General features: G+C 32.3%; 1 protein-coding gene across 2 annotated transcripts in view; it reads right to left on the reverse strand.

Moving 5' to 3' along the window:
* Positions 1-18,761, reverse strand: part of LOC145255794 (branched-chain-amino-acid aminotransferase, cytosolic-like) — a 1,034,811-nt gene that overhangs the window by 12,471 nt on the left and 1,003,579 nt on the right. For both annotated transcript variants that reach the window (XM_080114482.1, XM_080114489.1), the window contains exon 6: positions 14,348-14,508. In XM_080114482.1, the coding sequence (XP_079970608.1) occupies positions 14,348-14,508 (161 nt within the window). The remainder of the gene's footprint in view (positions 1-14,347; positions 14,509-18,761) is intronic.

Consider the following 18,761-nt stretch of genomic DNA (forward strand, 5'->3'; position numbering starts at 1 on the left):
GGAAATTCTGTGAAAATAATACTCAAAGTGCAAACAGTATTCAAAAAAATCTAAATAATACAAATAATCCAGCCTTACCTAAAAAAAATTCAAAAACAATTATTGCAAATCTCGGCTAAGATCAAAAAAAGAATTCCGACTATATAAATATCAGGGAAACCAATGCCAACAATATAATCTTCAGACTCATATGATGATGATCATTTTTGGTAAATGATAAACATTTTTATGTTTCAAGTGCTTCATATATTCAAACATTTATAGATTAATTTGTTTTTTTATGTATACATTTTATTTTAACTCATATTTTAAACCCTATTTCTTGCTTATCTGACTATATTAACATGCAGGAATTTAAATGTAATGTGAACAGACATCTTGCTGCTCAACTCAGAGTGTCCCTGTAGACATGATCCCTAATTCACAATAGCTTCTTACGTCTCATTGGCAATGTGCTTTGTTTAGTGTGAATAATAGTTTTTAAAAAGGGGGGGGGGGGCTCTGATAGGTACTACCACTTTGGATAGGAGTAGAACTTAAAGTAATGACAAAGAGTGATCCAATACTCTCCTCAAACTCCCAAGTTGGGACCTGAACACTGGATATAGTTTATGTTTCTAAGTCAAAAGAGTTTGAGTAGTAAATGGGGTTGGAAATTAGGGAAGACAGAAGAAAAAAAATATATATATATATATAGTGGCTTGGATATATGGATTTGTATAAAGCCATTAAAAAGTATACTGTACAAAAATGTATGTAAAATAAATTTTTGAAATTTTTTTTTTTTTTTTTGTACAAATGAGAATTATTATAAGTGTTTTTTTTCTTATATCTCATAACTTTGTCTCGGATACGACACTAAACAGCTTCAAACACCCTTGCATTTGCTATCATACTTAACCTGTCTAACTACTCTAAGAGATGGGTTAAGTGTGAGAGCAAATACCTTGCTCAAGGGTGCTTGATGATGTTTAGTGTCGTATAAGAGACAAAGTTATTAGATGTAAGAAAAAAAGTACTTATAATAATTCTCATTCATTTAAAAAAATAAAAAATTTATTTTACATGTATTTTTGTACAATATACTTTTTAATGGGTTTATATAACAAAGAAAACATCAGATGTTTGTATGGTACTTTTTAACAATATAACATTTTCCATGTTTTATTAACCTATTCATGGCGGTTTTTGAAAGAAAAAGATTTCGACCTCCTACCATAAAAAAGTATGTGACACAAATATCTATTATATCGGATATGCTATGTTATAATTGAGCTTTAGGATGAGCAAAATTATTAGAAAAAAATATATATTAGAAATAATACGCTGTATGATGTAGCGAAATGAGTAAGTCTTTAAGATTCTGTAGTAAGCAAAAATAGATAGATTAATAAATGAACTAATCTGAGATAAAACTGTCAATAAACGCCATCCCTATTTTTAAAATGAATCAAAATACACAAAAAAATATGATAATCTAAATATAAAATTTTCTTAACAACAAAAAAGGTTTTTAAACTGTACGATCAAGGGAAATAACTCCTTCGTTTATTTTAAGAGTTACCTCCCGTGGAAATTTATTAAGCCTAATTATAAAAGTCGACAAAAATAAATATCAATAAACACATTTTTTTCTTTTATTATTATCGACTTTTTCTTCATTCTAAGTCGAAATACTAGAAATACAGTAAAAAAAAAAAAAAAATGAAAAAAAAAAAAAATAATATCTTTAATTTGAGGAAACATGAAAATGGTTTAGAATCTAACTTGTGACATTAAATTTGGAAAATCTTGCTCGTCTTAAGAGACTAATATATTTCGCCCTAATGTCGATGATAAAAAATAAACCTCACTCATGAAAATAATTTTTTTTATTTATTTTTTTTTTATTCATTTACATATGGTAAACTTGATAACAGCAAAGTTAAGGTTGAACAGTAATAAATAAATCTTAAAAAAAAAAAAAAAAACAACAGACTGATTACAATTTTTTAAATATCCTTTTTTTTTTCTATTTTCAAAAAATAATGACTTTTTTAATGTATCTTTTTATTAAAAACAAAATAAAATAAATAACAAAAGAATAATGAAATATATTGGTGACTTGTGGTCTTTTTGACCAATAAATTATTATTATGAATCAAGTTGAATGGTTGTAAACACATCATGATTGTCATTATCAAGGATTTCTGCTTTTGTTTGATTTCTAGTGAAACGGACCGTTTGCTTGTGCAAAAAATATTAATGGAAGGACATTAATTGTAGTAACTAACTTTACTCATAGAATTTCCATGGATTTTTTTATATAAAAAATGTGATGTGGGTAATAATAATGTGAATACTATACCGATGATACACCTTAACAAAATTCATTTCAGTATATAATGCCTATGAATGCAACAACATAGATTTTGGTATTTATATATGTTTCACTTTTCTAAGTTTACTAGATAGTCTAGTCATTTTATTTATTTCCACTTTTTTTTTTAAATGTTTCGTTTGCATGTTCGAATCCCAAAAGTAGAAGCAAAATGACTCCATTTATCAGCCACAACTATTTTTTTTAACTATAAATCAACGGATTTATCAAAATACTGTTTTTGTTTTTTTCAGTTGCAAACAACACCATATATATATATATATATATATATATATATATATATATATATATATATTTCTTTACAAAACTGAAACCAGGCGTTATTACTATGTATTACCAAACAGCAAACAAAATTTTTATTTACAAATTCTGCATATATGTATATATATATATATATATATATATATATATATATATATATATATATATATATATATATATATATATTTTCAAATAAATCTTAACATTCATTTTCATATTTACAGATACAGTGCTTCGTGCTTACGCAATCATCTGTGTAGGAAGTGATAATTACTGCTGGCTGGGAGATTTGAACTCAGTCTCCACCCCACCCTTGACTTTTTAAGCTAGAATCTTATCTCAAGGCCACCGGCAATTAATATAAGAATCGAAGGAAATTAAGTGCCTATAAGTACCATGTCATTTGTAGTAAACAATCAGAGAGTAATTCAAAACCAGAAGTCGGAATGCTGAATTCTCACCAAAAAATACACACACACATTACTACATTGTTACTTTGTTGTGAATTATAAGGTCATCAAGTTAATTCAAAATTTAAGTTTTAATCAGATAACAACTCTTTAAAAATAAGATAAATACTTTGCTTGTTTATACTTCCTTGGTACAATGCTTCTTTTTCAATTGCACACTTCGTCTTTCAAATAATCTTCATCTTTCAGAAAATACATGACCTTTTAGTCCATTTCTATAATTTCCTTTTGCAATGACTTTTTTGGGATTTAATGTTTTCAAGAAATATTTTTTAATCATGCATACTGTCAATGAAGTGGCTACTGTGATAAAAGCCAGATTTATAGAGAACAGCCTGGGAAGCTAGATGTTTGTTCACATTACATTTAAATTTCTGTTTGTTGGTATGGATTTTTACAGCAAAGGTGTTTGATTTTGTTGCTAGTCAGGTGGGTTGGAAGTATTTATATTGAGGGGAGATACAAGTGCAGTAATTTCATTTCCATGGAAGTATTTGTAAAACAAGCACTGCGGCGATATGACAGGGGGTTGGAGTTCGGCAGAGAGTGTGAGGTCTATGAGGTTAGAAATGTTTCTTTTGTACCCTGTCCAGAGACTGGAGAGACTAGTGGTTGGTGCACCAGCCCAGATCTGACAACAATACTCCATGCACGGGTAAATAGTGGCTTTATAGAGAAATAGGATACTGACCGGTGTGAGAAATTTTCTAGCTCAATAGATAGAGCCTACTTTCTTTGCAGCAGACTTGGCAGCATCTACTTATTCCACTTCATGTTGCTTGAGAAAGTTAGGCCGGGAAGACTTAAATATTGCTGCCATCGGTTATGGCAATAGAGTCCAAGAGTGCCTGAGTATTACAAACCTTTCTTTGTATGAGTATTTGAGCTAGTCTACATTCTTTGCAGCATACTTGGCAGTATCTTCTATGTATTTATTTTACTTAAGTATGTCAGGCTGAAAAGTTAAAACATCGGATTCTCGAGCAAGGTGCTCTTAGCCATGACAATCAGTGGTTGGAAAGGTTTCTTATACTTGTTAAAAGAAAGGAGGTTTGTCTTGGTAACATTAAATGTTAATATCCATTTTTGGCCCCCATTTTACAAAAGGCTGCAAGTCATTTCGCAAGGATTTACCCATTTTGCTTGTGTGAATGTTTCATATGTCCTTATGTTGGGAATAAAGCATGGTGATATCAACAAATACATCTATCTCTGATGTTATTTAATCAGAGAGGTCGTTTATAAAGATCAGGAATAATATAGGTCCAAGTATCAACCCCTGGGGCAAACTCACGTTCATGTGATTATGTTTGAGGACAACTAGGATCTTTCTTTTAGCTAAGAAAGATCTAATTATATTGAATATTTACTCAATAATACTTGATAGTTGATATTCGTGAGAAAACTTTTATGTTAAAGGCTTTGGAGAAGTTTAACGCTACTGCCCTGAGTTCACCGAAATTATCCAATATGTAGTATATTAGTATATGCATTTAAAGACGAATGTTATGATATTCACAGGAAGGCCTAAATCCATACTATTGGTTTGAGAGAATCTTAGGATTTCTAAGGTGGTTAAATGTCACTAGATTGATTACTGATTAACAGATTTTAGTGAGTTAGTTAAGATCACATCAAATTAGATATGAATAAATAAACAAAATGTTGGCTGTGATGTCAGCAAGAACAGTGTTTCCGATTGCCAAGACTTAACATATTTAGATGACAGAGCTAAAGTTTGCTATCACAGAGCAATTCTTCCGGATTAATAACTGCTTTTTTTCACCATTATATAAGAAAATTGAATTGAACAAAGAAAATCATTTGCATCATCTATTAATGATGAGTTTTCATATTTTTTATTTTTTTGTGTAAACTAAACCAGTTGTATAAATAATTGCTAATAATATTGAATCACTCTCAGCAGAAAAGATTGGATTGATATTCTAAAAAAATAAAAATAAAAATTTTTAAATGAATATTCCAGTAGGTAAAAGGTTTTATGCAAATGAGAATGTTGTTTTGCAAATTTTGTCTCCATAGTATTGACAATTTTTTTTAGGATTAGCACAAAGATCTCATCAAACCAAAAAACTCATATTTATATCACATTCTAACACAACTTTACTCTCTACCTTTTCTTTAATTATACAAAAATGCAATTAAAAATACAGAAAGAATTTTAGACAAATACAAGAGAACTGAAACTGCTAGGGTAACGTAAGAAAATTCGTATACTCCCACCCACACACAAAAAGAGCACCATCCAAACCTTTATTGGAAAGGTATTGAGAGTATTGTAATCCAGGGAAAGTTTATTGTCACTCAAATCCCAGGGAAAGCTAATGGATGCTATCAACAAGAATTTGATGTAAATGCAGAGCGAGTTGCAACATGAATTGAAATAAGCAGAAAGAATTCCAAATCTGAGGAGACTTGCTGTCACTTGGATTTCAAAGAACATCACTTGTTTTTGCCAGTGAGCGACCACTAGTAATGACTCATGTGAGAACGTCAAGTGAATAAAAAGTAATAATAAATATTTATGACTGAATGACTATTGGGGGGAAAAGTTCTACCAAATATGAAGAGCTTTTATGATGCCAAGTATGTCATAAAAAATTAAAATACTAATACAGTGGAGCCTCTAGATAAGAAAGACTCGGCTTACAAAATGTGATATGAAAATTTTTTTGTTCCTGCATACGAAAAATATTTCAGGATACGAAAGAAACGAGTGACAGAAAAACTATTTTTCAGGAACCCAATTCTTTGAAAATCTCTTTAAAAGCGGGAGTTTACTTCGATTTAAATTAAAAAATTTTTTTAGTATTTTTTTTTTAGAAATATTTGTGTTGATTTTATCTGGAAAACATTTTTTTTCTTGGACTTGAATTTATTTTTTCTACTTAACCTCCCCATCTTTAAAATTATTTTTAAAATTGAAAAATTAATGTATTCATTACAATTTTTTTACCACATTTGTAAAATGTACATCTGAAATCGTTTAAAGAGTGGGGGATTTTGCTATTATTTTTATTCGAAATTGCAAATTAACTGTAAGAAAGATTCGTTTCATTTTGAATCCTTTTTCTTCCCGCGTGTCCATAAATTTGATTGAGTTTGTGACCTTCCGTGTAATGATTAAACTAACGATTAAAAGATTATGTTATATCTCTCAATCTTTTTTTTATTAAGTAAAACTTTATTTGGATGTCAATGAAAAGTAAAACCAAAAAGCAAGTTAATGTATTAATGGTCAAGTTAGGCACTATCTCTTATTTCTTGTTTTACCCTTATTATAAATTTTAATGAGTGTTTTTTTTTGACAGCATTTTGGACTGATTACACGATTTATGTGTAAAACGCTTTTCAAGATACAAAAGCCAAACTGGTATCAATTAATTTTGTATCTAGAGGTTTCACTGTAATAGTTTTAAACTATTGAATAGAACTGTACCAAATTTAGCATGAAACGCGTTCATGACACTGAATGAAATAAAATCAAGATTTAAAATGTTAATTATGATTTTTAAATAAAGTTCCAACATTCCTAGACTAAGAGTCGCTCTCTAAGTTGCCTTATGGTGAGTATAAAATCTTTTCTTTTTAAATAGTAGAAAAATCAGACCCAACTACTACCAGTGCTTCAAGTGCTGCAACATTGCTTCATCTAAACATTTACAACAAGAACCCTCTCTGGAGATGACGTTGGTTAAGGACATAGACTGGAAACCTGGGTGCGCCAAGTTCGAATCTAGTTTGCTCCACAGAAACACTTTCATCAAAACCCAACACTTAACCTTGTATCTAACTTCCTGGAGAGGGGACAAATAAAATAACCAGAGCAAGTTATGAATCCTTAAGAGACACAAGACTTGCTACCGTTATCAGAACTTTGCTCTTCTCCTCTCAGAAGTGTTTCAAGTTGCCTATGTATACATACATAAATGAATGAATCCTCTTTTTTTAAACACGGATTTTTTTTTTTTTCAATTGGCAAAAAAAAAAAAAAAAAAAAAAACTTGTTTGATTCTTGAATTTCAGAGGAACAAACATTTTAGAAGAATATTACAATATGAGGTCATGCACACAGTTTATTTATTTACATTTGAACTTTGGCCTCTACATATATCTGAGATCATCTTAAAAGATCAGAAATGATTTTGTAAGAATTGAGAAGCCAGAATGACTGGAGCTGGGAGGAACACCCGGAAAACGATGTGGATGGAGTTTGAGTAGAAGCGGGGTGTGTCCAGAAGATCATGTGCGTATGTGTTTGAGGAGGGGGGGGGGTATTTTGAGAGACAGGAAACGGGGAAAACTTGAGAAAATGGTGGCTACCAAAATGGTGGATCAGGACGAAAAGCAAAAACGGAACAAAGACGGCAAAGATTATTAAGTGGGTAAAAAAATTAGCAAAATAAACTTGTTTATTATACAAGTGTAAACATTCGTTTGTACATTTCTTTGTGAATAAAAAGAATAAGAAAAATGAGGTGTATGCATTTATATGCTAATTACTTCTATGCTATTAGACATAGTAACACAAGATATTCTGGGAATTATCCTCTACCGATGTAAATTATCCTAAAGTAAACATTAATCCAGGCTTCAAATCTCTCTTGAAAATATTCTATGAATGTATGCAGATTTTATGAAAACTCAAAAAATTTTCATCAGATCTGGACATTTTATTCTCAGTGCAAATCTATTTTTAACTTATATGTAAAGAGACCTATATAAACTAGGACTTGACTTGTCATTCATCAATTGACAGTGAAACTAACTGGAGCAATTATGTCTTCATCTTGTCAAATATATGAAATTATCTGCAAATACATATTATTGGGGAAGGGGCAGTATCTGAACAGACGTTTTCCAGATAAACTGATTATTCAAGGAGGATCCATACAGTGGCCTTCACATTCTCCAGACTTGCATCAAAGCAAACATGCACCAGAAACAAATTGATGATCGAGATAATCCAAAGAATGCATTCAACATTTCAACAAATAACACCGGAAAGCTTTCTTTCTTAAATGTTTTTAGAACTGTTAAGGATAGATTTGAAATTTGTAGAGACGCAATCGGCGCACACGTAAGATAAATCGTACTTTCTCGCTTAGTTTAGTCATTTACCTGTGATCATAATTGTGCAGGCAAAAATACCATTACAGATAAAGCAATAACATGTTATACATAGTATATTTTTTTAACAAGTTATAACATGTTATGCATAGTATATTTTTTTAACAAGTTATAACATGTTATGCATAGTATATTTTTTTAACAAGTTATAACATGTTATGCATAGTATATTTTTTTAACAAGGTGAACATAGTTCAAGAAAAAGGTTTTAGAAAAATAAGAGATTTCATCAAAATCCATGATCAATTTTGGGACACCCTGTATTTCAGTCTTCGGGACATCCAATGAAGGAGTTGCCTTCCTCCTCCCAGGTACCACTAGACTTCTGCACATTGTCAAATATATAAAAAAAAATCATCTGCAAAGCCATGTTGGGAGGGAGGGGGGTATCTAATCATATTAAAACTATCTCCCTTTCTCATAATATTTCTAAGACTTTTATGTGACTATTTGAGGCATTCAATCAAGGAGTTGGTCCCCGGGCATCACTAGACTTCTGCTCACAACTAATGTTACAAAATATTGTTGTTTCAAAGAAATGGGGGAAAATAAATCATAAGATGAACTGTTTAAAAAACAAAACTGGCAGTCAGGTTGTCATATCATTTGGCATTTAATAAGCCAATAAATAAATAGCATGAATGGATGATGGTGTCATTAATAAGTATAGATAAATAGCAACAAATAAAAAAAAACAAAGAATAAGATTAACTAGAGACATATGAGCCAACATGGCAGACAGTATGATTATAAAGACATCACTTGATTGGTATAAGTTATTTGGGATAATTATCTGGTCGTGACAGATATTCATAATGTCTGAGATAGACAGTCATACTATTGACTTGGTGAACATCATTATCTCTCACCTATAAAAAAGACAGTGAAAAATACAAATGTATGTCATAATAATAAACAATATCATGATTGTAATTTACTAGTAACTAGCTGAAGTATCCGATGACAGAGAGGTGTAGGGTAATATAAGTATAAAATAAATAATTATAAATTGAAAAGTCAAGCCAATAAAAACATACCCTGTAAACTTTATATTCCAGACTAGAGGATAAATTCAATAAAATGACATTTTTAGTCACGTGCAAGTGACTCTATAATTCACTTCATGGTCTATCGGTCCGTCTGTAACACTTTTGTGATTGGCCTTTTTGGTTAAGATCAAAGGTCTGTTGTTAATAGATACTGTTCTTAGCTTTTTAAGTTTTTCTTGGCCTTTTGGCCAAGATTATTGTACCACTTTATTGTTATCTTTTTTTTTTTACACGTCAATAAAAAATGTTTTAAAAACTGGGAGTTAAGTAGGACGTCCCCCAATATGAAAGGGTGAATGCGGCATTATGGTGAAAGAAGATACTAGCTGGGAGAAACTTTTGATTTTGTTTAGTTCTGGAGTGACAAGGATGACCAACGACCCCCACAATCCCACCTTTTGAGTTGGCCATGTGCCTAAGTTTTTTGTTCATCGTTGATTTTGACTGTATTTTTAACATGAATAAAAGATTTAATATCTCAAAGTGTAGTATTTGTTCCGGCAGATACTGCAAGCAAAGAGCATATGTGGGGGCAGCCTCACATATAAGACTTTGGTCAATGTAGGGGCAACCCTTCATACCAATTGTCACTATCCAGCTACCCTACTCCCCGGGGAGTTGGTCCCCATTTCCCCTTCACTCCTCACATTAAAAATCAGCCTTGTGCCTAATTTGTTCGGTGGGGGAACAAATACCTTTTTCTTGGCCTTTTGGCTGGGATCAAAGTATAGTATCTGTTCCGGCAGATATTGCAAGCAAAGACCATATGTGGGGTTTCCCTCACATATAATACCTTGGTCAATGTAGGGGCAACCCTTCATACCAATTGTCACTATTCAGCTCCCCTACTCCCCGGGGAGTTGGTCCCCACTTCTTCTTCACTCCTCACATTAAAATTCAGCCTTGTGCCTAATTTGCTCGGTGGGGGAGCAAATAAATACCTTTTTCTTGGCCTGTGTGTTATTTTGTGCAACCAAGAAGGACAATACTTTTACAAATTCGCAACAAAAGATTGGATACACAGGCCGGGATCTGATCAACCCTAACTGGGTCAATCCAAGAAGATGGTATGATGTTTCGAACAACCAAAACCATCAATGAATCGGGGGAGACATCACTGATGATGTGTCCCAATTGCATTGAAATTATTTATTTCTCAAAACAAAGATATCTCTGGTGTGTTTAAATCATGTTCAAGAATGTTGGTAAATTAATTGAAGCAATTATAAACTGCAATGGAAAGTTTATCTTAATCCAACAGTTAATCAACAGGCAACATCACAGTTTCAAATGAAAACACCTTCATCTTTTATTGGAAAAAAGAAATTAAACAACTACACAATCAAACTTTATAATCTGTAACATGAGACTAAGGTAGATTTATAATATCGATGACGATATGAAATATGTCTGCTCTGGATGGTGTACTGATTTCAATTCTGGCTAGAACAACAATGATGTAAAAAAAAAAAAAAACAATCTGGCAATTTGTACATGTGTTCATTTACATCAAAGGAAAGTAATACAAAATACCGTGATACTATGAACGCCCCCTCCACCAGAGTTAGGAATTACAAAATAAAGAAGAAAAATATAACAAAAAAGAGGAAATAAGTGTATCAGCAGAACAAAGGTATAAGAAGTAAGGTTGGTGGAAAGACACTAAAGCACACAAATATAGCTGAAATAGGATTGTTAATCAAGGTGTGGCAGTGATTGGGACAAAAGGGCCGGACAATAGAGGTCAATATATTTAGAGTTAGTTTACAGGAATAGCAATGAATTGTATGACCATTGCGAACAGTTTACAGAGAGTTTTGGATGTGTGACAGTTGAGAACAGTATCTGGTTGGAAACAGTTGAAGGCAGGTCATGGCTCAGAGCAGATCGAGATGAGCTGACAGCAACTGATGAACACGGCCTTGACAGAAGATGCAGATGTAGATCTTAGTGTTTAAAGGCTTGTTTCCCCACATTGGTGTCACACATCACACACATGCACCCAGAGCTGAACCGACATAGACAGAATGTGTTGGAGTCTTTTGTTTCTCTTGAGTTTGTGTTGAGTTGTTTTATTTTTTTTATACTTGTGAACCCAAGTGCTCACCTCCTCAGCAGTTGTGAGAGCCGACGACACGGCCAGAAGAGAAGATGAAGGAGATTATGGAAACTCTGTTGGGGTTAGCGATTGTCGAGTAAAAAGAAGCACACCCGGTTCCTTAATACAATTAGAACATGTGATTGCTTCGTTTTAACCTTATTTTCACACATCCAACATCTAATCCTGTTACATCTTTTGTCTAAAACAGACGCTTTCCAAATGTGATTCTTTTATGCACACATCTGTTAACACTTATCTTCCTCACTGTTCTTTGTCTCATTGATGACCATGTTTGATAATGACCTTTTCCAGCTTTTGTTTTGGTTTTAATGAGAACAGTGAACTCTTTGTTAACTCTTCAGGTTCTTTCAAGCCTTTGATACATTGCCTTTCTTTCTGTCAGCATTATTGAAATCATAATGTAATTTCTTGATTCTCAGGAAGTCTTCAATGACTAAAGAGGTTTCATTATACCTTCTTCAAAATGATTAAAAATGAAAGTTACTTCCATTTCTCACATTAACTGTAAAGTCAACATACTTTATTTCAAGTTAATTCAACTTTATACAACAGATATGCTATCTTTTTCATGTACTGCTTATGTATATGCAATATCAGTCGCAAGGTGAACAAATTTGCATGTTGGCTTTGAAAAAGCATTTTATTAATTAAGTATTATTTTTACTGTTTTTTTTTTAATCGAATGATTTATTTTGATTTTAAAAGAAAATATAATTTTGTTTTGCAATATTGTTTTATTTCCTGGACAAGTATTGATGAAAATAATACATTTAAATTGGACTTCTTTCAATAAATTTTCCGTTTTAATTTTTTGTTTTTAAATATCAATTTCTTTGAAAAACTAGTACATTAAATTTTCCAGGCTATATAGCAGAATGTGTTTTTCATGAAAATTTTTTAAATTAAAAGTTTATGATACGTTTCTTTTATTTTTTCTATCATATCTCATGTTTGTGTATTTTATTTAAATGTTACCATTCGAATGTTTCGAAAAAATAGCAACGAGCATGCACGGACAGTCATTAAATTATATGATCCATCCAATCATATAATTTAGTGACAAAACTAAAACTTCTAGAATGTTCCATGACATTTGTTATAAGAGTCAGTATTTGAACATTCGAGTCAGATCAGCACAATGCAGTACATGACACACTTGCACTTGGTGCTGAATAACAAGGCATTTCTCATGTACCCAACTTTAAGACAAAGCAATCTACAATTTCAACTCTATTGCAGATATAAATAATCATGCCTGCAGTAATTACCAGCGACAAGTCGCTGAACTTTTTCTAAATTTCACACTTCACCAAAGGAAAGGAAAGAAAAAAAGCTTTTTTTCGTTTTACACATTTATACGAAATAAAACTTTAACTAAAAAACTTCGTTTTACACATACTTTAACTAAAAAACTTCGTTTTACACATTTATACGAAAATACTTTAACTAAAAAAGTTCGTTTTACACATACTTTAACTAAAAAAACTTCGTTTTACACATTTATACGAAAATACTTTAACTAAAAAACTTCGTTTTACACATTTATACGAAATAAAACTTTAACTAAAAAATAACCTTTAAGCAAAAAAGTTCTATACAAACTGAGCAAACGCTTGTCTTCATCTTTTTTGCATTCAATTATTTTTTCACAACAAATGATTACAAAACTATAACTTTCACTCAGTTCATATAGTTTCTTTCATGTGACAAAAAAAAAAAAAAAAAAAATGATACAGGGCCGCCAATGAATCAGGAAGATTTTAAAAAATTAATCAGTAATTGAAAAAATAGATTTTAACAACTTTATCATACATAAATGAAATTTATATTCTTTACCATTTTTTTTTTCTTTTTAATGAAGAAGCAATACTATTTTTTTTAAAATTACTTCTTTCAAAGGGTACCATTAGTGGCATGCCATTCTTGGATTTGGATGTAAAAGTTCTCCATGACTTTTTACAACATATATATGGGTATTGCCTCAATCTCGTTTGTAATGTATTCTTTGAGAGCCAGAACTGTTCTACAGGGTGGTCAAAAAGTCAGGTAACATGTTAAAGGTAGAAAAAACAATATGATCCATTATAATCTTATATAGGGATCTTACCCCTCCTGATTTCTGGCTTTGGGGCCTGATACAATAGCGTCTTTAAAGTTATTTATTGAAGAGGAGATTGCGATGTTACCTGACTTTTTGACCACCCTGTAGATGGGTAACTTTCGAACACTTTCACTTTAAGATAACCCCATAAAAATAGTCACAAGCACTCAAATCGGGTGAACGAGAAGGCCAAGGGATATTTCTGTTGCAAGAAATGACATGACCTGAAAATAAAGCATTAAGTACACCAATGGCAATTATTCTTTGCATGCGACTTGTGGTTTCATCTTGTTTGAAAAGTGTTTGCTCATCCACTGCAAAACGGACAAGTTGAGGAGTGAAAAAGTTATCATCTCAACATAGCGCCGAGCATTTATAGTGACTGCATTACTAGCCTCATTTTCATTAAAAAAAAAATAAGCCGATAATGTCTCTTGCAGACATAGCGCACCATACCGTTACTTTCTGAGCATGAAGGGGTTTCTCATGGAGCAAATAAGGGTATTCCTCCACCCAATACCTGATACTCACCTGCCCACCGTTCCATGATAACTGACGTCTGAAGGTAAGGTTTACTCTCTCTCCCACAAGACTAACTCTGGCAGGAGTTGGAGTTCGAACCTAATCCAAGTGTAATTATTTTTACTTGGATTTTATTCCAAAATGAATTCAAAGATTTTAAATTACAATTCAATGCAGACACTTATGTTTTATTTCAATTTTATTATTGTCATGTATATATTATATATGGAAATTTAGACCCTGGTGATGGTGGGTAGCCCTGCTATTTCAGATAAATACATGGATACTTACGATCCCATCTTGTAAGCCCCAGATCCTCCTGGCCATGCCCTCACAAATGTTGGATCAGCAACAAGCGACACCGGTTTCAGTCCAGTGGGGAAGTATGGTCCAACAGGTCCAGTAAGAACAAACAAAAGGGCATGGTTGGCCGCACTCACACCCAAGGTTGGCTACAAGTGAAAGAAAAGAGAGAAAAAAAAAATTAATGGCAAAGAAAGAATTACAATCAAATTACTTAGTATCATACAATGGGAAATAACATATATAGGATAATTATTTCATACAATGGGAAATAACATATATAGGATAATTATTTCATACAATGGGAAATAACATATATAGGATAATTATTTCATACAATGGGAAATAACATATATAGGATAATTATTTCATACAATGGGAAATAACATATATAGGATAATTATTTCATACAATGGGAAATAACATATATAGGATAAGTATTTCATACAATGGGAAATAACATATATAGGATAATTATTTCATACAATGGGAAATAACATATATAGGATAATTATTTCATACAATGGGAAATAACATATATAGGATAATTATTTCATACAATGGGAAATAACATATATAGGATAATTATTTCATACAATGGGAAATAACATATATAGGATAATTATTTCATACAATGGGAAATAACATATATAGGATAATTATTTCATACAATGGGAAATAACATATATAGGATAATTATTTCATACAATGCTATAAAACCATCATAACTACTAATTTTACATCTTTTCTTTTACATGTTGACTGCTGTACAACTTTCAGAAATTTAGTTCTAAACCAACCTACCTCTATCTAAGTATTTATTTATTTATCCTTCTCTCAAATCTATCCGCATCAATTCCCTCCATGTTTTAATAGCTCTCTCATGCAAACTGACCTTGTGAGCTTAACTGTCCTACATCTCATTTGCTCTTTTAATTTGTGTAAAGCAATGAAGTGTTCTGTTCTGCATACATTTCCCTATACAGTTCAAATTTAATCTTCCTCTGAGGTCATTAGATTTAATTCATTTATTTCATTCACTAGGGAGAATTCCCCCCAAAATTACACTTAACCAACGGTTTTATTCACTAGGTTATGTGTCCAAGAATTAAATAAATGCATTGGTTTAAAATTCTTGGAATGGAGCGAGGGAACAGCATCCAATCATATTCAGACTATCTTTCTTTCTCATATTTATCTCCCTTCCACAGAAGGAAGAGGAAACTCAAGGTTGGGAAAGTGAGATTTGAAAAGCCAGTGTCCTAGAGAAAGAGCATTTTTGCCTGTAAAAAAAATGCCTGGGTAGTCTCATTGGCATTCCTCAGTAGGGGCGCCTAAGGCAATTAACAATAAACGGTGAGAAACGAAAGCCTAGGAAGGTGGACCTCCTTGAACTATACAGAACCATACCTCAGCCAACAGAGAATAAGTCATCTCAACAACAGCCTATTCTGGTGGCTCCCTTTATTTCTCAGTATTAGGACTTGAACTTGTCTTTGAGACACACCGATCTCTACACACTACTATACCAGAGCGATATAGTGGCAAAATCATGGGCAATATAACTGTAATGTGATAACACAAGGTCAAAAATACAGAAAACAAGTTTGACTGATAATGAACGTATTTATTCGAATGTGCATGATTGACGCAAGTTTTAATGCAACAATTCACCAATTTTTATGTCAATTTTTAGCCCAGATGCAAACATTAGACTAGCAGGGATACCCGACGTTGCCCAGGGTTGAATAAGGATCAACGAATGTTCTACAGTTCCCATACTTTTATTGTCACCGCAATTGGTGAACTCACCCATTTTTCAATCAATTGCACTGTAGAGAACTTACTGTTGATTTTATTAAATTATTTTTATATAATCACTTGAATTAAAGTTTAAAATGCAAAACTCAAGTATCATGCTCGAAACAGAAACATTCATTTTGAACACGTCCCTGTCTTACCAAAGAACCTATTCTTGATTTTATACACCAGGCTCTTTTGCTTCTGCTTGTGCACTAATAAAACTTCTCAAATGCACCTGTGATGTTAGGCTGTATGAAAGTGTTGATTCTGGTCAAAATTGGACTTTTCCTACTTTAATCAGATTTTTTCGATTATTGATTTTCAATAATTATCGGATGTAGTTTGATACACAAACTATCTCAGAACACTGCCAGATACATGAAGTACATTTGTGAGAAATTTCATATATATCGACCCAGACGTTTTGAAGTCTATAGGAAACTCACACAAAGTGACTTTTATATATAAGTATATAAAAATGCATCATATGGGTTGTTTGAAAATGCAGTGTAGACAGTACATGTCTCTTTTGCTAATTAATACGCCCCCACCCCCCAAAAAAAACAGTTACAATTAAAATCATGATGATGCCTCAGAATCTTCAAGATGAGGATTGATTATATTATTCAAACTATTGTTCGCATCTTGGTTGTTATTCTCACCACGTTTCAGCCGATGTAACCTCCAACCTTCTTCAGGTGCATCTTATTGGATACAAGAATCTGTATGAAATTATAACTGAAAGGTACCGTTCGAAATTCCATAAAGATTATTGAGTTCGACAAGATGCACATGAAGAAAGGCGGAGGTTACATCGGCTAAAACGTTGTGAGAATAACATCCAAGATGAGAAGAGAGCCTGAATAATTTAAATAATACAGATGATGATAATGATAGAGGTCGAAACCACGCAAAACAACACGTCATCTAAAAAATATTGCAAAACTTTACTCTAAAAATTTCGTACTGGGGCTATGGCAACTCATAATGAACAGTTAATACCGTAAGCATGCCGTTAGGGATGTGCTTGAATGTTGAACTGGGTTAAGGGAACGACCTGGTCCCTTTTTTTTTTTTTTTTTTTTTTTTTTTTTTGCAAATTAATACAAAGAAATACAATAAAGAAGAAGCAAAATAATAAAGCGATTTGTTTAGGAGAAGTGAATAAATAAAGAGCAAAGTTCTCTTTTATCACGTGGGGTGAGGTGGGAGTACAAAAAAAAAGGGAGGGGGTAAAGGAATAGAAAGAAAGGAGGAGGAAGGGGGAAATTCAGCCCGAGGAAACACAAATAAATAAAAGCTAAGATAAAAAGTGAGGTAACTAAAGATTTACAAGAAAAGCCCCCCCCCCCAACGACCCAACTCCTCGACCATTACCTAATGCACCTGCTGAGGAAGCACACAAAGTTGGGGAAACACAGTTAAGTTTATAGACTTAGATATTAAAGGGTTAGATGTATATACAAATTGCCTACACACACACACATATATACACACACACACACACACACACACACACACACACTAGTATGGTGAGCCGACGTTGCCCAGGATTGAATGAGGATCAACAAATGTTTCACATTGCCATATTTTTTTTTTGTCATCGAAATCGGTGAAATCGCCCATTTTTCACTCAAATCGATTGATTGCCTGCTCTGGTTAGCGAATCATCTCAGTGCACAGGGATGAAACTCATATGCCTCTCACTATGACTTATTTCACAATACATTGTAGTCTACATTGCACTGTAGAGAACCTATTGTTGATTTTTATAAAAAATTATTTTTTATATATAATGACTTGAATAAAAGTTTAAAATGCAAAAAGTCAATTATCATACTATAATTGTGCTCTAAACAGAAACATTCATTTCAAACATCATATCAAAGAACCTACTGTTGATTTTATATGAGGAACCTTTCAGCTTGTGTGGTAATAAAACTTCTCAAATGCAAATGTGATGTTAAGCTGTGTAAGGTATTAATTTCAGTTCAAATCACTTGTTTCTTCTTTGATCGGATTATTTTGATTATCGATATTTATCAAAGACATTCTGATACAAAACCTATCTAAGAACACTACCAGTCGCATAAAATACCTTCGTGTGCAAATAATCCTCGAACCATCCAAGAACTTAAAGCAAACATACGAAAGGAAATTCTTTCCTTACAACCTCCCATGTTAAGAACTAGCATAGGAAATAGCTTAGGAAGAGCTCGACTTTGAAGCCAAGAATAGAGGTCACTTAAGAGACATTATCTTTTGTAATTAAGTCAGAACAAATTTTCACAGTCTAAACTGTGTAACAAAAAAAGAATTAATCAAATACAATCATTTAAGAAAAAGTTGTTTCATTTTCAAATTGTAAAGTGACTTCTGGGCAACCCTATATATATATATATATATATATATATATGTGTGTGTGTGTGTGTGTGTGTGTGTGTGTGTGTGTGTGTGTGTGTGTGTGTGTGTGTGTATGTGTGTTCACTGTTTTGGGGAAAGAATTCCATCAAAGTGCTCGATTACAAAAAAGGTTTCGATATAAGAGCTAAATATTTATTTATTTAAAACTGTGCAGAAGGTCAGAAAAACATTGGTA

The sequence above is a fragment of the Euprymna scolopes genome, chromosome 3 (assembly GCF_053919585.1).
Source record: "Euprymna scolopes isolate OS-2025 chromosome 3, ASM5391958v1, whole genome shotgun sequence".
Lineage (NCBI taxonomy): Eukaryota > Metazoa > Mollusca > Cephalopoda > Sepiida > Sepiolidae > Euprymna > Euprymna scolopes.